The following is a 19,346-nucleotide window of genomic DNA, read 5'->3' as shown; positions in this document are numbered from 1 at the left end:
CATCCCTGACATCTCCACTCATTTTTGCCAGCTTCCTTGCTGTACAGGGGCTCTCAGGTCAGGCAGCCTTGTCACTGGACCGGCTGGAAGCAGCAGAGTGAACTCGACCGCTACCGTTCTCTGCCCGTCTACCTTCACCACAGGGGTTGCCAGACCTACTCAGGTACCCAGTATGGGCGCCAAATGTCATTCCACCTTAACAAAGCCTGCGGACCAGCGGTGCACGTCCACAGCCCACAGACTACATCACCTCCACTTTAACACCAGACCTGCATTGCATGAGTTTTGTGGCCGATGGAGCCGATTGTAGCTGAACTAACTTATTCCAAATTCTGGCAAGAACGCGCTGCATGCACTTTGAATGGAGTTCAATTGATGGTTTTGAAATGAAAAGGTTTACTAAATGTGTGTAATTAGCCGTGTAACATCTGGAACATCATGCTTCTTGACTTAATCGATCCATATGCTGCTGTTTTCTGTTCGTTTGTCCTTGTTAATAAGACTAACTTCACTCTTCTAAAGATGGAATGTGAATCATCTGACTTTAGGTTTTGTTTGTAATCCTCCTGCTGTGGCCTCACAACACTGTGATTTCGAAATATGATGTCATGCGTGTTTAAAAAAAAAAAATAAAAATTAAATTGCGTGATACCACAGAAAAAAAACATGGTTAAAAAACCATTATTACTTTGGGCAAAAGTTCAGTCAAAAGCTGTCCTATATGAAAATTTGTCGTAATTCATGAAACTGACTACTATCATAAAAGTACTTTTGATATTATCAAAAAGTAAAATGAGTAAATGAAGTATCAAGGAGTTACAAAATGAATAGTTTGGTTCATTTGATGTCAAAGACTCAAGAGCAGTCCGATACTTGTTATGGACATTCATCAAAAAGTCCCATCAAGGACTATTTTGTACCTTTTGATACTATCAAAACGTACTACCAAGAACTCATTGATCTATTTTATACCATCAAAAAGTACTACCGTGAAATCCTCTGTACTTTTTGATGGAATCAAAAAGTACTTCCAATAACTTCTTGGTTCCTTTCGAAACAACCAACAAAAAAATCAAGAACTTTTTTGGAATCAGTACTAAAACGTCTGTGGTACTGCGATCGTCCTTACAATCAATAAGTTGTATTAGTATTGTGGTATCAGATACGTATCAATGTATTAATTAAAGTTCTGTTTTCGCCTGTATTCAACAGCGGAGCTTTCACAGGCCGGCAGTAATGTCATTGTGGTCCCAGCACCTGCTAAACGCTCTCCTCCAACCCCACCAAAGAGGATGACCCCGGTCACCAAGAGGCACTCTATGGATACTTCTCCACCCAGACAGGCCCCAGAGATATCGACTGCCACCGAGCCGTCCTCAGCCCCCACGCCTGCACCTCCCGCTGCCTCTAAAGGGGACAACAGTGAAGAACGGATGACCTTAGTTCTTCAGACCACCACCGAGCTTCTGCCTCCACCGCCCTCGCACATACCCCCATCCCCTCCCAGGATTGACTCGCTCCAGCCCCCCAACTCCACCACTGCCAGCGGCCCGTCCTCCACCGGCCCAGTACCCACAGTGCAAGCCGATCCCCCGAGCCCCACCACGGAGCCACCCAGCCAGCCTCCAACCATCCCCCTGCACATCCTCATCCAGAGAGCTCTGGCCAGCCCGGGTCCGGCTCAGCCCCACCCTGACAGCTCCCAGAGAGCTCACTCACTGCTGTTCGAATCTCCACCAGATTTCCTCACAGAGGCGGGGCCCAACTCTCGGCACTCTCTCCCCATCACCATTGAACCCCTCAGGCTGTAAGTACCCCGCATCGGGCAATATCAGAACTTCACTGTCTTGACTGTGAGATTTGTAATTATGATTTCAATTGACTTCTCTGTTGATTTCTCAGTTAACTAAAACTGCAAATCCAAGTTTTGTAGGCCGTCCAATAACCGAAGGGTTGGCGGTTCGAATCTTTACACTCTATCCAAGTCAGTGTCGTTGTGTCCTTGGGCAAGGCACTTTACCCACATTGCCTCGTATATGAATTGGTTTGAATGGTGCATGAATGTTGGTTGTGGTCGGAGGGGCCGGAGGCGGGAAATGGCAGCCACGCCTCCGTCAGCAGCCCCAGGGCAGCGCAGCTTCCCACCACTGGTGTGAATGAATGACGGTTTCTATATTTGCTTTGAGTCGCCTCGAAAAAAAGCACAATCGAAATCCAAGCCATTTTTCTTATTTAGTTGAATTAGAGTACCATCTGAAACATTGAAGACCTCCCCTGGGTACAGTGATCGTTTGTCAGGCTTCATGATGACAAAAGTAGACTATAATCAGCTTGGCTTTCTGTTTTTATTTTAAAGGTTTTGGTCCACTGGTCAATCTTTGTGCCACTGATCCATACCTAGACAAACCTCAGAATAATTAATGTTAAAGGGACTTTAGTCTGTAGTTCGTTGTTGTGCACTCTGTGTTCCCACGTTCCCTTGGATTACAACGAAGCACGAAAAGTAAGTGAATTACAGCCCAGTTGGTTCCAGAGTGAAAATAGGTATTTAAAAGTTTAAACAAACGATGGAAACGGGTATTAGATGACGCTTATGACTAATCTTTAAAAAATTCTCCTCACATTTAAAACATATTCATACTTCATATAACGTTTTATTTAATGAACTTAATGAATGTTTTCACAATCTGGAAAGATCAAGCTAGAAGAGTTTTGAATGTTGTATAAGAGCATAGAGGTCATCGTCCAATATCAATCAAAGATCTTTTATTTTGCGCTCTTTTAGTTGCAGTTGTACACCATTGATTTTTCTCTCCTTGTTGAAGCAAGCAGTTTATTTCATGGAGACCCAATTAGTTACGCTGTCAGCTTCATTCAAATTGTAATTTCTCGTTATCCTTCTAATCAACTTATTGGTTGTTTGATAAATCAGTGTGACTTTTACATTACAGGATACTGAGAACTCTTACCTGGAGTTGTGGTTCTCGTCTGTATTAGTTAATCCCCCATCATCCTGCTCGTCCACAGGCCTGAAGATGATGACTTCGACCTGGAGGAGGAGATGAGGAAGCTGCAGCCTCCAAGGCCTCCCCGCCAGATGGAGCCACGCAGCAGGAGGGCTCTGGTCGGGGACCCCAGGGTCAGCGTGATCCCCGAGGGGGGGGGCCCCGGTGACAGCGAGGAGGACTCCGACTCTGACGGCCCCATCCTGTACAGAGACGAAGACGAAGACGAGGAGGATGAGGAAGATCTTCCGAGTAAGTTCTGCTGAAGACTGATGCTTCCTGGACAATGGCCAACATCAAATCTGGATTGTTTGTTGAGATTGATTGGATTTATTGAGATTTTATGGCTTGAAAGTTACTTTACCAGAATCCACACGGGAAAAATGAAAACGTTTAGGACCCAGTCGTAGCTGTCTGTCTCCCCTTGGAGACGGTAGAAAACACAACTTTTCTCAAATGCTGCTCCTGCTCATGCACACCATAGCTTTACGAAATAGTTCTTGTGCACGTGCAAAAGTCATGCGAAAGTCTATGGACAATAACAACTGGTCCTGTTATAATTCAGTTTAATATCATTAAAAATGTGATGGCAAATAGAGCAACAAAATACGAGCTGATGTCAGACACAAACTTTACCATTGAGGAAATATAGGCTAAAAATGTAATAAAATTGCTCGTAACTACAATATTACATGTGTTTTTAATGGGGCTGCTAAAATTAACGCGGATTAATCCATCATTTGTAATCTGATTTAAAAATTTTATCCAACTAACCCATGTGTAGTGCAGAATGACTCCGTGTCTCTGGCAAAGCATTTCGTCCAAGGAGACTTACCGCTGCGCATGCACAAATGGGGAGTTGTTCCAGTAGTGACGGATCAAACTTTATGTAAAAGTCGCGAATCGGCATTTTGACCCTCTCGAGAGGAGACTGGAGTACAAAAAAACCCCGAGACACAAAAGTGCATGAACATAAAGGACTATGCGCACCTTGCAGAAAGGCGTTTTCTTTTCACCGAAGCATTTCCAGCATAAACTACCACGTCAACAGGAAGAATACGTCCACCTGGCTGTTCTCAGTTGCATCAACGATGTAAATAGGAAGCTGTCACCTTTCCTCTCGGACAACGTCAACAAATTAGTTTGTCTTAGTAGCTGCTGGAAAAGGAACACGTTAATAACATTTGAACTGTTAACAGTTTAATAAAATGCATTATATTCATTTCTTGAGTCTTATTTGCACATGCAAAATGAGTGATTAATATAGATTAAAAATTTAATCGTAATTAATTTAAATTAATCCACCTAAACCCTGTGATTAACTATTCTTTTTAGTATGCTGGTAAAAGTTTGGTCCATTAAAACCCTTCATGTTCGTAAAGCCGTGGCCTCCTTTATAGAAATGTAAAAGCGGCCCCCTGTTTGCTGTTCTTTAAGTCTTTTCTTTTATTGGGAGACTCTGAAAAGGAGAAAACTTCCCTTTTGTGTTGTTCACATCACTCACTGTTTGATGTTTGCATCATGTTCCACAAAGGACAGCGACAGATAAGTGCTTTCACTTCGGCATCAAGGTCATGAAGAAGCCCTCTCTCCCTCTGTGTGTCCGCGTGGTCGCCAAGTTTGACCTTGTTTTGACCTTTTATGTGGCAGGCGGCCTGGCGAGCCGGGTGAAGAGGAAGGACACGCTGGCCCTGAAGCTGGAGAGACAGGAGAGGGAGGAGCAGGAGAACCACGACACCATGAGCTGGCAGAACCGCGAGCAGTGGGTGGCCGTGAGGAACAAGATCGGCACCGCGCTGACACGGTAAGCGTCAGCGTTCATGTTCACGGCTGTATTCAAGAGGAAATGGCTTGACTTGGAGTCCTGAACGATGGTCTGTTCTCAGGCGGCTGAGTCAGAGGCCGACCGCCGATGAGCTGGAGCAGAGGAACATCCTGCAGGGTGAGTCTCTCCTCCTCTCACGCTTTGCAAACTGTAGCTTCAATGTTTCAAAGCCGCAAACGCACGTGTCTGAAATCAATAGCCTGATCATTTTACTCTCCTGCTACGGTGGACCCCTCCTTCAACGACTTCACCATTTCACACATTCAGCTGAGCATCACTTTCGCAAAATGTATGCGACTAAATACTTAACTGCCTCATGTCACTTCATCACCTTTTGCACTACTCACCACTGCACTGCTGTCTATTATCTTATTTAGTCCTGCACTCGGTTGAACAGACTGAACACAGGCAATATTGTGTTGTTGTTATTATTATACATGTTTAGGGCATTTTAGAATAAGACAAAAACTTTTCAAAATGGTTATGCTGTGCAAACGTAATAATCTGAAGTACATATGTAACGACAAAATAATATAATTTTGGCCACTCTGAATTTAATAAAGTCAATAATATAATAACGTCCCAATAATTTAATAAAGTCATAAAAGATGTTTCCTGTTTAACGAATACAGTGACTATCCCATCCAACATACCTATTTTAAATAAGCAAAATCCACACAAAAAATTACTTCAAGAAATGCCGTTTTATATATGTATTATTACATTATTTTTAAGATCAGTTCAATCATGAAATAAGCTATTACATTGCTTCTTACAATAATAGATCAAAAATGCGGTTCTACTATTGGCACGTTATTATTTTGTGGACTTAATTACTTTGGAAAAGGTAAAAAATTCGTCCATTGACTTTATTTACTGTTTTTAATGCACTGTTTGAACCGATTGTACAGTGTGCTTGAGTGCCAAGAAAGGCGTCTTGAAATAAAATGTGTTATTATTATTATTTATTACATTGGAAAAGGTAAACACTCTTACATTATTGGATGTTACAAGATGAGATTTTGTGAACACTTCACGGAGCCGCTACAGACGAGCAAAAGGGGCCACTTGTGGATCCAGAGCTGCAAGTCGATGACCTCTGGTCTGTGTAAATACATTTCTTTATACGGTCTCAGGCTCTGTTCACACCGCAGGTCTTGATGCTCAATTCAGATTTTTTTTTCCTGGGATACGATTTTTTATGTTATTTACACATGACACGCCGATCAGCACCGAGGGTTGCCAGCTGTGACTCACTGTTTCCAGCCCAAATAACGTAAAACCCACACACCTCAATAAAAACCAGCCCAAATCTCAGCCTGTCTCGGAATCGGGTTCAAACCCTAAAACTACTATGTGTGATAAAGAACACAGCATAAACACACAAATACCCACATAAACAAAGTTAAGAAGTAAGAGAGTTTGGCTCCCCAATTGGCCATATTTGGCAACCCTGGTCAGAGTGTTTAGTCATTTTCAAGTGGTTTTTAAATACGAGCGACAGAATCTAGACATGAGAAGGAAAGAATGAGGATCAAATAGAGCACAGCTTTTATTCTGGCGGAGCCGCTTCCTCCGGAGCTCATCAGTGACGTCAGTAACACGCCAATGACGGAGCAGTCACATTTAGAGAAATATCGGTATTGGTACCACATAAGAACGAGTCTGGAGGGAAAACATCGGACTTTGAGCGTTAACACTGAAACAAAAGAGGCCGCATGTGAGTCAGTAGTGAGTAAAAAAATCTGAATTTAGTCGCTTTTCCTTGCCGTGTGAACGAGGCCTTCTTTCACGAGGCACATCTATCAGGTTGAAGAGGCAGGTGTCAAATTACAAATGTCAGCATTCTGATTTATGACAAAGAATGAACCAACATGAATAAAATATATTTTTTCCTGCAATTTAAAAAGAGTTCAAAGTGAACCCAATAGGTGAGAATGTGGAGTTTATCTGAAGAATTCCACAGTGTTCGCCTCTGCTGGGAAACACTGCGCCGTTTCTTTAGCTCTTATTTTTCTCATTGTTTATTTATTTTTTTTTCTCTTTTTGCCGGAACACAGCTTTCAAACTGACAATCTCTTATAAGTGAACATGTGACAATTATTGCTAATTAACAACAATTTAATGATTTCAACCAGCCAAGACATTAATGTGCTGTGGAGAAGGCGCTCTCTTTAAAAAAAGAAAAAAGAAAAGGAGCATTTAATGAGTACACACAGGATTTGTCTCCCTGTGGCACACTGAGGTTTTCCATTCTCATCAAACATTGTCCCATTTTATATTCTGAAGACGTCTCATACAAATATTACTTACACAGGATTGTGAACATATCTCCGTTTGTAGTTAAGAATGAATGTGCCAAACACTTTGAGGGATTACTGCTTCAAACGAATATAAACAAGGGCGGGGGGGGGATCACAAATCTTTTAAATTACACACACAAAAATCTTCTGTCAGTCTTAATCAGACTTGTAATGACAAAATTAATCAAGAGCACAATTAACCGACGAAAATTACAACAAAAAGCAAAAACACACAAAAGGGTGGAAAAGTAAATCACGCAGTCCAATCCACGTAAAAAAAAAAAACTGACGCAAAATCACCATTTAGTAATAGAAAAAGACTTAAAGAAAAAAACTGTTGCAAAAATTTGAAACTACCAACAAAATGACTCCAGAAAATACATGAAAAGATTCAGTTTGATTGATCAGAAATACACAACAGAACCACAAAGACTCAAAAAAAAACAACAAATATGAAGTAAGTCAACTAGAAAGATCCACAATGTGACGCAGAGCGACAGTGAGGAGACGTAAACAGTCAGAAAGAACTCTGTAGCTTTTCCAAACATTTAAAACAGCCAAAGAAATCACAATAAAAATCACTAGTGGGCATGAAAAAGTAGTTCAAATGATTAGAAATACACAACACAACCACAAAGACCTAAAAAAAAACAACCCAAAACAACAACAAAGTAACACAAGTCAACTGCAAAAACGGACAGTGTGACAACTGACAACACATATTAGGACCCCCCCCCCCCCCCCGTCGTAGAGATTCTGATCCAGGATTCCGTCTCTCATTGTCTCCAAAAACACCCCGACGCCCCTCCACCACTCTGAACACAAAGCTGGGCCTTGTGCTCATTAAAGATGGCTGTCGGGGCGGGGTGCCGAAAGCAGCTCAGGTGAAATCTACCTGACTGGCTGCAGTGTTTGCCCCTCCCCTCCCCTGCCCTCCCCTCCCCACTCATGGAATACCTTCTCCCTCCTCTGCAGCCAAGAATGAAGCGGATCGCCGGCTGGAGCGCCACGAGATCAAACGGAGGCTCACCAGAAAGGTCAGCGCGCAGGATGGGACTAGTTGGGGGGAAGAAAAGAAGCATTTCTTAAGATTTGTTATTTATTTGTGCCGCCAGCTGTCCCAGAGGCCCACCGTGGCCGAGCTGCAGGAGCGCAAGATCCTGCGCTTCCACGAGTACGTGGAGTCCACCCACGCTCACGACTACGACCGGCGGGCCGACAAGCCCTGGACAAAGCTGACTCCTGCCGACAAGGTGACACACACACACACACACACACACACACACACACACACACACACACACACACCTCTGCCTCTTTCTATACCTGCAGCAACTCTGCCAGGGTGAGCTTAACCCCCCCGAGGGGATTTGCATTCCAAGCAGATGGAGTTATGGAGGAACAATCCCTGGAATGCCACGCGGGAGCGGGGTTGAGTTTTATCAGAGGGATTACTCGGTCCAGTGGAGCTCATAAGGAAGACGTCTCGTTTTCTACTGAAGGATTCCATTACTGTTTGACATAACCTGTCAATTGTTATGTTTTGGAAGAAACAAAAACTAAGATTTGAAGTACGTCTGCATTATGCTAAGCACAAAGTCATTAAAAGAGAGTGTAGTACCACACACACACACACCGTCTTTTGAATGGGTTAATGTAGACTCCAGTATGAAAGATTACTGACGCTGTAAATGTCACGCCAGCAGAGACGAGCAGATTACTGTAGATGTGAGTTGAGCTTTTAGAAAAAAAAACTCATCTGTTTGAAGCCTGCAGGTCCAGATCATCTCTCAGCACCAAATATCTGCAGTATAAATTCAGTAGGAACAAGTTCTCCCTCTGTCCTCTAACGTAATAATCCTTTATAGTATTCGCTGCCTCCTACTCAGACTATTCAGTGTCTATTTGGTACCATTGAGACTATTCCATGTCTATTTGGTACCTTTAGCCCTGTTTCCACAGTGCCCCTTGGTGCCGATACGGGTCAGGTCGGAACCGGTTGTTGTGCGTTTCCACTGACTCAGAACCGTTACCAACCGGTACCATTGGTAACCATGTCTCGCTACCCCTCCACTTGGGGTACCAGGCACAATGTGCCGGATATGAGGGGGAGGAGCTTCAACACTGCCGTCTGCTCATTGGTCCGTGACAACCGCTGTTCTCCCAGCAAGCAGCCATTTCCAATCAGTTCTTCTGCAGCAATCAGGAAACTTTTTTGAAAATGTCCTCCCGTTATGGCGTCACATCCTGCGTGATTACACAACCGTTCATAACCCCGCCTACATTTCGGGGCTTTTGAGACTATTCAGTGTCTGTTTGGTACCATTGAGACTATTCAGTGTCTATTTGGTACCGTGGTCTCCCATTTTCCCGGACTTTACCACCAAACCAGCCAAAGCTCGCGCTGCTTTCAATGACATTCGACGCCAGTTAATAGAAATACCAGGCGTAAGGTTTGGTATACTACAGTACATCCAGCCCAGAGGAGGCGTCACAAGAGACTTCACGTCTCCCGGAGAAGCCAACATGTTTCTGAAAACTCAAGTAATCCTGGTTTGTCTTCATGACATTTACGTGTTAAGATCTCTATTCTACTTTGTTAAAGGCAGTTCTGTGACTTTATTATTATTTTACACACGATGCGATTCTGTTAGAAACCTTTCAAACTATCTTTTGCACACGTAAATAATATTTGTGTTCGTATTAATGTGGATAGTTACAACTTACTTTAGTTAAAATATAATTCTGTGTATTTCAAAATATATCTGCCCTCCAGTTTTATGCCTTAGTTTTTCAGCGAGAGCTTCTCAGAGTCTAGAGCCGTATGAAGAAGGTCCATAGTCTTCAGTCTGTCCTTTAGGGGCTGGACTCCTTGTGGAGTTTGGACTGGTGTCCTATCGTTTGGGGATGGGGTAGTGGGGTAGTGGTAAGTGCTTTGGGGGGAGTGTTCTCTCTCTCTTTCCCTTGGGGTTGGGGGTTTGGAAGCAGGTAGTCCTCTCTGTTCTAATCTTTAATACATATGACTGACACTACAAGCTGAAATATCAGATTTATTAGCTGGAACATTAAAGGTTTGGGGAGATCCAGGATCCTCTCTCGTTTAAAACGTTTAAAATCTGGTATTATCTTTCTGCAGCAGACCCACATGAGAACTAAGGACCATGTCAGACTGCGTGGTCCCCGGGTTGCCGAAATATTCCATTCTAGCTCCAGTTCTGTATTGATTGATTGATCTGTTCTATTTACTCACACCTGAACCATCTCAGACAGGGATGGCAGGTACTTGATTATCTCCGGTTTTATATCTCCTGTTCCGGTCTTACCAGTTGATGTATACGTCGCAAACTTCATGAATAAGTTATTTGGAAAATTGCCCTCTTTAAATGATATTTTATAGATTTCTGGCGGGGATATGAACGGTACAATGAACCCTCAGTGAGACCGTTCTAACCCTGGATCTGTTCACTCCCTAATGGTCCCTCAGCTCCTTTATGTCCCGTGGAGGGGCGATGGAGAGACTTTCCTCTCGCATGTGCACCAGTATAGATTATTTCTTTGTAGATGCTAAACTTCTGCCCGAAGTCACAGATGTTGGGTACCACCCTGTTACTATTTGGGAATCCTGCGCCTTTGTCTTTGGATATACAGATATTGCCTCGACCGCGTTTCCCTTCACACTGGAGGTTTACCACCTCTCTGCGATCGGATGGAAGATTTTGTGAACTGATTTCTAACGCAGTAGATGAATTTATCAACCTTAACCAATGTGACTCACAGCCCATCTCAACGGCGTTACTATGGGAATCTTTAAAGGCCTGTTTGCGAGGCCAGATCATCTTATAATCTGAAAAGAATAAGGAAGTCGAAAATTCCAAAATTGGTTGGTTTAATCTAGAAAATCATGTTACTGTCTAGATAGAGCTGCTCAGGCTGGTTTAATCTAATAACAGTTGTAAAGTATTTGGATCAGTGTGATAACTGCAAATAATATATGTAGCACAACAGGGGTGTTATATGTTATCCCCTCCCCCTTCCCCCTCAACCTCTCTTCTCTCTCTCTTTGAGCGTTCCCCCCCCCGGTCGTGTACGGCAGCCATGCCAACTTCTGACGGAGGAGGCAACCGGAGGAGACTCCAGGTCTCTCCCTGTTGCAAGACCAAAAAACTGTTCTCACTCCGGAGGCTCTCAATCACATCAGATTGTTTGGCCAAGCTGCCGAACAGGACAAGGGCGAAAAAGAAGAAAAAAAAGAAAAGAAAATTCCAAAATGATCCACTGATCTTAAATCCTCAGACTAACAGTTTGCAATCGTCCAATCTCTTGATTTGTTAAAGCGCCGACTTGCCGTACAGACAGTTGGACCTTATTACCACCAACGAGGCGGAGCGTCTATTATTTCTCACGTTGTAGAAATGACCAACATGGAGATAAATCCACTACTTGCTCATCAGTTGCGCTGTCAAGCGTCACCCTGATTAATACCTCGTATTAAAAAAGCTTCTGGAGCCTTGGTGGAGGACCCTGCCCTCATTAGTTCAGTTTGTTCCCTCTTTCTATGAGTCTACAGTTCTGAATTCTCCTCTGACTCGACAGACATACAAGCTTTTTTTTAGATGGCCTTATATTCCCTCCCGTAAATTCAGATGCAGTTAATCAATTAGACTCGGAACTGACAGTTGCAGAACTTCATTTGGCTTTACAAAATATCCAAAATGACACAGCGCCGGGCCGGACGGACTCCCGCTGGAATTCTTTATAACATTTCATACTAAACTCATTTCCTCGTTTTCCTATTAAATTTCTTGGGCCACAAAGAGCTGGACGAAGAAAATGATGTCGTTTTGTTTGACCCCAGAGTGCCAAACTTTATTCTTGTTCTTATGGATTATTAATCAGACTTTAGTCTTACATAGTTATCTCACAGATTTCATTTGATTTTGTACCGGGACTAATGTATGGAGCTAGTTTATTTTTTTTTTCCCCCACTGTGCCAGCTAAACTAACGTCTGGTCAACGCCTAATTTTCCTTAATCTGGGTTGTTAGTTTTTTTAAAGTAACATTAAAACCCTAATCATTAATTCTATTGATAGTCTCATTAACGACCAGGAAACGGTAAAGAGAATCAATCACACACACACACACACACACACACACACACACACACACACACACACACACACACACACACACACACACACACACACACACACACACACACACACACACACACACACACACACACACACACAGAGTGGTCTCACTGTGCGTGATTACAGTTTTTAAGCGCTTGTGTTTTTTGGCACTAAATTGACGCCATGAAATGGACTGGATGAATAAAAAAAGAGGTTCTATTAATCTCCATGTGACTGTTCAGCAGACTGCAAGTTTATTTTCATTAGTTGGATTTATTCCAGCTCTCATCACGTTCTTATAAACAATATGAATAAAAGAGCTTCAAAACTTTCAGCTGAACTCATTTATTTTCCGGCGTATGATTTCCAGCTCCTTTCAACATCTTTTATCCAAGAGATTCCTGGTCTTTCTTTATCCCCTGATGGGAATCGTCTTCTGCTAAATGTTGGAAAACAAAGATGTTCTGAGGTCATTGATGTGAAGCTTTGATCCTCACTAATGATTGTTTCCCCTCGTCAGGCCGCCATCCGCAAGGAGCTCAACGAGTTCAAGAGCTCCGAGATGGAGGTTCACCAGGAGAGTCGCATCTACACCCGGTGAGCCGCCACACCCAGAACCAGACCTCCATACCTCACCACACCCAGAACCAGACCTCCATACCTCACCACACCCAGAACCAGACCTCCATACCTCACCACACCCAGAACCAGACCTCCATACCTCATCACACCCAGAACCAGACCTCCATACCTCATCACACCCAGAACCAGACCTCCATACCTCATCACACCCAGAACCAGACCTCCATACCTCACCACACCCAGAACCCACCACCACACCCAGAACCATACCTCCATACCTCATCACAGCCAGAACCATACCTCACCACACCCAGAACCATACCTCACCACACCCAGAACCAGACCTCCATACCTCACCACAGCCAGAACCAGACCTCCATACCTCACCACACCCAGAACCATACCTCCAAACCTCATCACACCCAGAACCCACCTCCATACTTCATCACACCCAGAACCATACCTCCATACCTCATCTCCATACCTCATCAGACTGAGGACCCACCTCCATTCTTCATCACACCCAGAACCATACCTCATCACACCCAGAACCCACCTCCATACCTCATCACACCCAGAACCCACCTCCATACTTCATCACACCCAGAACCATACCTCCATACCTCACCTCCATACCTCATCACAGCCAGAACCATACCTCACCACACCCAGAACCATACCTCACCACACCCAGAACACACCTCCTTACCTCATCACCGAGGTTTTTTTTTAATTGACCGACACTCTAACACTCTCTTCTCCGTCCCCTGCAGCTTCCACCGGCCCTGAGCTGCCCGGTTCCCCCCGACCAGGAGGAAGAAGGAGGCCACTCGCTCCCGGGACGAAGCCCAGAGCTGGAAGCAGCTCGTCTGGTGCCAAGAGAAGCGTCACGCTGGACTGCACTTCCCTAAAAAGTCCCTTTTCATCCCTGCTGATGGTACAAACACTGCGCCGCCTTAACCCAACCCCATTCAACCAAATGTGAAAGAACCTATATAAAAATCAGCACTGACTCCCAAAATTAAAATTCCTTTAAACGAGTGCTTTTTACTGTATTTTGCTGCGATGGATTAGCACATATCACTGGACTAATGAGGCACCTTAAGTTCCCTGGAGAGAAAAAAAAAAATGACGTTTCTAATTATTAAAGTTGTTGAAGCAGGAGAATTGTCATATTTATATTTTCCTGTTTCTTTTATGGTACTTTATATGTCACTGGCTGCAGTTGTATTATAGATCAATTGTGTAGATTTGATTGACTTTATATTGTAAACTACTGACATGTTTTAATTGTAAAGTATTTCTGAAATGTTATTTTCCACTAGTGATGGTTAAGAATTTTTTTTTATTTTTATTTTTTGATACAGAGACTGTAACTGAAACAATCTAAGAATAAAATATGTGATTTTTCCATTTCAGGACGACTTGTTTTGTTGTTGATTTAACACCTGAGGGAGGGTTGGTGACCTGGTGAAGTGACCAGAAGGGGGCAGTGTTCCTTTAGTGGAGTCGCCATCTTCCACTTTGGTATAATGTTCCAGCTTTTTGAGCAGATTTCTACAGACCTGCTTCACTGAGATGTGACATTATGAACATGAACACATGATTAAGCTCAAATAACATCAATATATGACAAAACAGTTGTATGGTAGATACTTTTTGCCGGCTAAGGTACATAAATGTTTTTAAGTTTACTTCCTAGAGAACAGCAGAAAGCCTCACCTCAGAATCCGGTTCTGTAGAAAGTAGTTCATTTAATTTTTCTGTAAAAGTGCAATTATCACCACGACCCTTGACGATTTACCCTCAACCTCCTAAATGCCCCTCGAGCTTCACTGCAGAGGAGGAATCAAACTTCACACCTGACAAATAAAAGAATTTCTTCAGTTTTAAAGTCGAAGTCAAACAAATTCAGCTTCCAATTTTTCTTGTATCCACAAGAAAAAACCAAACCATGACGTGAAGCGTTAGAAGCTTTAGTTACAGGCCCAGTTAAAATGACAATGTGTATTTATTTTACTTTCTATTTGGATATTTATATTATAAGTACTTTTTTATTATGTATACTTTAGTACATTTTGTATTGACGCACATCTCATTTTCATTTATAAAGATTTTTACAAACGTCACACTTCTACTTATGATAAAAGATAATATCTAATACCAAACTATTTCTTTTGGACTTATGAGTAATTAAAGTTCAAATACGCAGCAGAACAGCCTCATATTAATCCCTAACGTAATAAACCGTAGCTACAAATTAAAACATTTGGACGAACAAGTTCTCGATCAATTAACTTTAACTATTATCAACCCTTTAGTGATTTGTTAGAAAATGACAATGGAACAGAACTGGTTGCCTAAAATGGCTCCCCAAGAAGACAAAGTCCAACAAGTCGGACATTTTATAAACCTGAACGTCTCAACATTCAATCCAGAAGATGAACAAGAGGCTCATTCATTCTGATGGTCTTCGTTAAGATTACTGTCAAACAAAGGGAGGCGTGGTTAATTCTCAGCATGCAAGTAAAGGCAAAGAAATAAAACAAATACGTTAAAACAAGCAATGAAGAATCTTAATCTTAAGCGATGGTGAGTATTCCACAGCTTAAAACCTCCCACATTCGCTCTCATACTCTCCTTTTGATCGATTGCTTTTCCTACATTGGAAATTTGGCGTCAAGAATCACCCACAGATATTCTGTCCGGTCACCGGAGATCCCCGCATGTCATGCTGTCAAATAAAACACAACTTCACAACTAAAACTAATGACAAATTAAAATCCGTATGAATGCAAACTAGTGATAAAATCTAGCATGTCTGATTACGGATGTTTGTATTTGTTACTTTTACTAGATTGTAAAATAAAAGTCTGGCGTTACATTACGCATGACTACTTTTTAACTGAGGTTCCTTTTACACGACATCGTTTTCAAGTGAAAATTGAAAGCTACGAGGCCACAAGGTGAAAGCCGTGTCGTTTCATCCCGTTCCGACATCGGGGCACGAAAATCTATTTACGTCGTTAAAGATATATTAGTCCTGAGCGAGATGTCAAAAGTTGTCAATTTTTTCCCGCAGTTTTTAAAAAAAATCAGTGTTTAAAGTCGGTACTACTTTCTTTACGAGCGTAATGATATTGTTGTAATGCGTGCTGTGTTTGAGTCGCATGTAGCCTGCTGGTCCAATAGGAGGCGTAAAACATCCAAGATGGCGGCGACCGGTATACGATCTTAAAGCAGCTCAGAGGAGGAAAACATGACAAAAACCCATAGAAATAAACACTAGATCCCTCACGGCTCCGCCTGTGGCGTGCCTACAGCGCCGCCATCTTGGGGAGGTCTTCTGCTTGTGCTAAACGTACAGATCCCAGGCTAGAAAATCCACAAAAACATTCGTAGCTCGCTTGCTCGTCCACGTATCAACACAAATAATACCTTATTTTAAAGGTGAGGAAAAGCTCTATCCCATGGAAGACTTCCCCCCTCACAATAAGAAGAAAACGCATAAACACAAAATGACCTTTATCACAGTCACCGAGCTGCAGCGTTTTACTTGAGTTTCATCAAACCCTCCAGTGATGGCAGCCTGTTCGTCCGGCCGCTGCACACTTCCTTTGTGAGTTCTTGGGGTTCGGATCCCAGCCAGGTGTGTGAGGTTTGCATGTTCTGCCTTGTGTGTGCATTTCTTTTCTGCAGGTACTCTTAAATTGGTGTGAATGTGACCGGTGTCTGTCTGGATGGACTGAGCGACCGGTCCGTGTCGTCTGCGCTGAAGTCTTTACGTACGGCATTAACTTGCGGTTTGAAGGCATCGCCCACTCGTGTACAGTCGTCCCTCACAATAACGCGGTTCACCTTTCGTGGCCACGCTGTTTCGCAGATTTTGCTTGCGTTTTGCAACTTTGCATGCTTTTTTTTTTTTCAGCGTATGAACGCGCCTTGTATCCTGCGTCCTGATTGGCTAAGGGACTGTAGACCATTGTCAATCAATCTCCTCCGTGCCGTGTCTCCTGTACAGAACAAAATGAGCTCGGCTTGCCAAATGATCTAACCTGAGAAACGAGCCGAGGGAACAAAGATCTGAGGTTCAACCCACTCAGACGGAACGGCAGGTTTTAATACTAGAAGTATAAGTTTTACAGTTCGTTGAATAAGACAGCTGAATCATTGTTGGTCTCAGCATCATGAATCACAGCAGTTGACTTGTTAAAAGTGGAGAATCTCTCCGAGAAGTTTGTGACCCGAGCCTCCACGGGAGAATTTATAAATGAGACCTGGGGTCTCATTTAGAAAGGTCGCTGACGCACAAAACGGGTCCTGACAGATGCGTACGCCACTTCCCACGCGGTTTGTGATCTAAACTTTGCAGGAGAATGTTCGTAACCGAACGCAAACTTTGGATCTTGAGCAGCACATTTTGGAGACGAGTGAACCTGGTGGTGCAGATGGCGAGGTGGAGAATTTGAAGCCAGATTCATCTCATACATTTAATATCTTCAAATATCAGACTTATTGATCCACGTAATCATAAACAGCCGAGCTGCAGTGTTCCAGATGTTTCTTTAGTGGAACGTTACTACTGAATCAGCAGCACCGTGTTCATGTGTCAAACTTTCATCTTCAAATGATCCAGAGCGCTGGATAGAACTGATTGATTATCAATTGTGATGTGGCGAGATCAATGTTATGTTGTACTTGCACTTCTGACAACGCCACCTGGGGATTTGCACCCCAGGAAATACTAGTTACTAGTGATGTCCCGATCACACTTTTTGGCCCCCGATACCGATCTGATTTTTCAGAATTGAGTATCGGCCGATACCGATACTTCCCGATCCGATACTCACATTACTATTGCAAATATACTCAACAGTCTATTTTTGGAGCGACTAAGATGTCTGAAGCTAAAAGCACTATTGGCAGAAGCTTTGTTTAGCTAGAAATTATTGTAAAACTCAGTTATTGAATCAAAATTCTTCTCTTTCTCTTTAGTTGTTGTTGTAAATGTAGATCTTTGTTCTCCCTGGCCTTCTCCCAAAAAACCTCCGTCCACACCTCACTATGGACACGGCTCAACACGAGGCTTCAGGCCATGTAGTACACATGCCAGGCCTTTAGGGGCGCTGTGACTCACCAAACACAATAAAAAAGCAGAAGAAGACAGACCACATAGAAATTTAGAAGTAGACTTCTGCACATAAACACATAAAGCACTATATATAACTCTAGTTTTATAGGTCTATGGCCCCGCTCCGCCTGCTTCTAGCTTCTGCAGCTCGACCGGAGCTTCTAGTCCCTGATTGTTCTGGTTATTAGGTGACGTTGCGGACCGCATTTTTTTATTTTTTTTTAGATCGGCGGGGTGATCGGCTGGATTTGCCGATCCCCGATCACTCACAAATCACTAATATCGGCCCCGATCCGATATCTACCGATCGGATCGGGACATCCCTACTAGTTACAGTTTATAATATTCGGGTCACACAGGTTCAATGATACCACTGGGGCGAGACGGTTCCAATTAAAACAAAGCTTTATTTCTCAATTAATGCCAAAAGAAAGAAAAGATCTACCCAGCGGTTAACCACAGGCTAAGACCAGATGGGCGAGGAAAAGGGGCCATAGGTCAGGGCTGGGGCTTACCATGCCGCAGGGCAACCAAAGAGACGGGGCTCCTCAACTGAAATCGCCGTGACACTGCAAAGAAATAATACTCACTCACACACAAAAATCAAAACAAGAGGGAGGGAACTGAAGACTGCACAGTTCTGCACAGTGACCAGGGAGTTACTGCCACATTCAGCCCACAGCTCCTGGGGACAAGGAAACACACCTTATTAAACCACGCCAAGGAGTATATAAAACTGGTGCGGACTAAAACAGAATTCATAAGGACATTCAAATAACACAAAAAAGGAAATGATTGGGAACAGACATTAACAAAAAACTAACCTGGTGAATTTAATAAAACACAAAAAAGAACCTATTACTAAATAACACAAGCTTAAAATGCTGAATCTGATTTTTTTTTAAATACAAGGGCGATTTCACGGCAAGGCCCTTGAATAAGCGTCACAGTAGAGTGAACCCAAGTAGCACTGTCCTGCGCCCAGACACAGTCCAGGTACTGGAAACAGGAAAGGAAAACAGAAAACCAAAAGAAGCAACAACAGAATCAATGAATCGATGGAAATAATCAAAAGAAGGGAAATCAAAATTGAACCAATGAATCAACCAAAATAATTAAATATTCCATGATATCCAGCAGCTCAGAAGAACCAAAACAGCAGCAGGTTTAACACCACCTGACCCTCTACTGAACACAAACATGAAGTTAAGTAAAAGAATAAACTCAATGACGGTAGGAAACTATATAAAGATAAACTCAATGACTGTACAAAACTATATAAAGATAAACTCAATGACAGTATAAAGATAAACTCACTGACAGTACAAAACTATATAAAGATAAACTCAATGACAGTATAAAGATAA

At 42.8% G+C, this 19,346-nt stretch overlaps 1 protein-coding gene across 5 annotated transcripts in view; it reads left to right on the top strand.

Moving 5' to 3' along the window:
- Positions 1-14,266, top strand: part of phactr4a (phosphatase and actin regulator 4a) — a 50,326-nt gene extending 36,060 nt beyond the window's left edge. For all 5 annotated transcript variants that reach the window (XM_080485037.1, XM_080485035.1, XM_080485034.1 and 2 more), the window contains 9 exons: positions 32-163; positions 1,213-1,807; positions 3,028-3,257; positions 4,656-4,809; positions 4,892-4,947; positions 8,109-8,170; positions 8,249-8,386; positions 12,787-12,863; positions 13,622-14,266. In XM_080485037.1, the coding sequence (XP_080341163.1) occupies positions 32-163; positions 1,213-1,807; positions 3,028-3,257; positions 4,656-4,809; positions 4,892-4,947; positions 8,109-8,170; positions 8,249-8,386; positions 12,787-12,863; positions 13,622-13,637 (1,460 nt within the window). In that variant the 3' untranslated portion in view covers positions 13,638-14,266. The remainder of the gene's footprint in view (positions 1-31; positions 164-1,212; positions 1,808-3,027; positions 3,258-4,655; positions 4,810-4,891; positions 4,948-8,108; positions 8,171-8,248; positions 8,387-12,786; positions 12,864-13,621) is intronic.
- The last annotated feature ends 5,080 nt before the right edge of the window (positions 14,267-19,346 follow it).

The sequence above is a fragment of the Lipophrys pholis genome (assembly GCF_963383615.2).
Source record: "Lipophrys pholis genome assembly, chromosome: 17".
Taxonomy (NCBI): domain Eukaryota; kingdom Metazoa; phylum Chordata; class Actinopteri; order Blenniiformes; family Blenniidae; genus Lipophrys; species Lipophrys pholis.
This window is presented reverse-complemented; position numbering and strand designations above follow the sequence as displayed.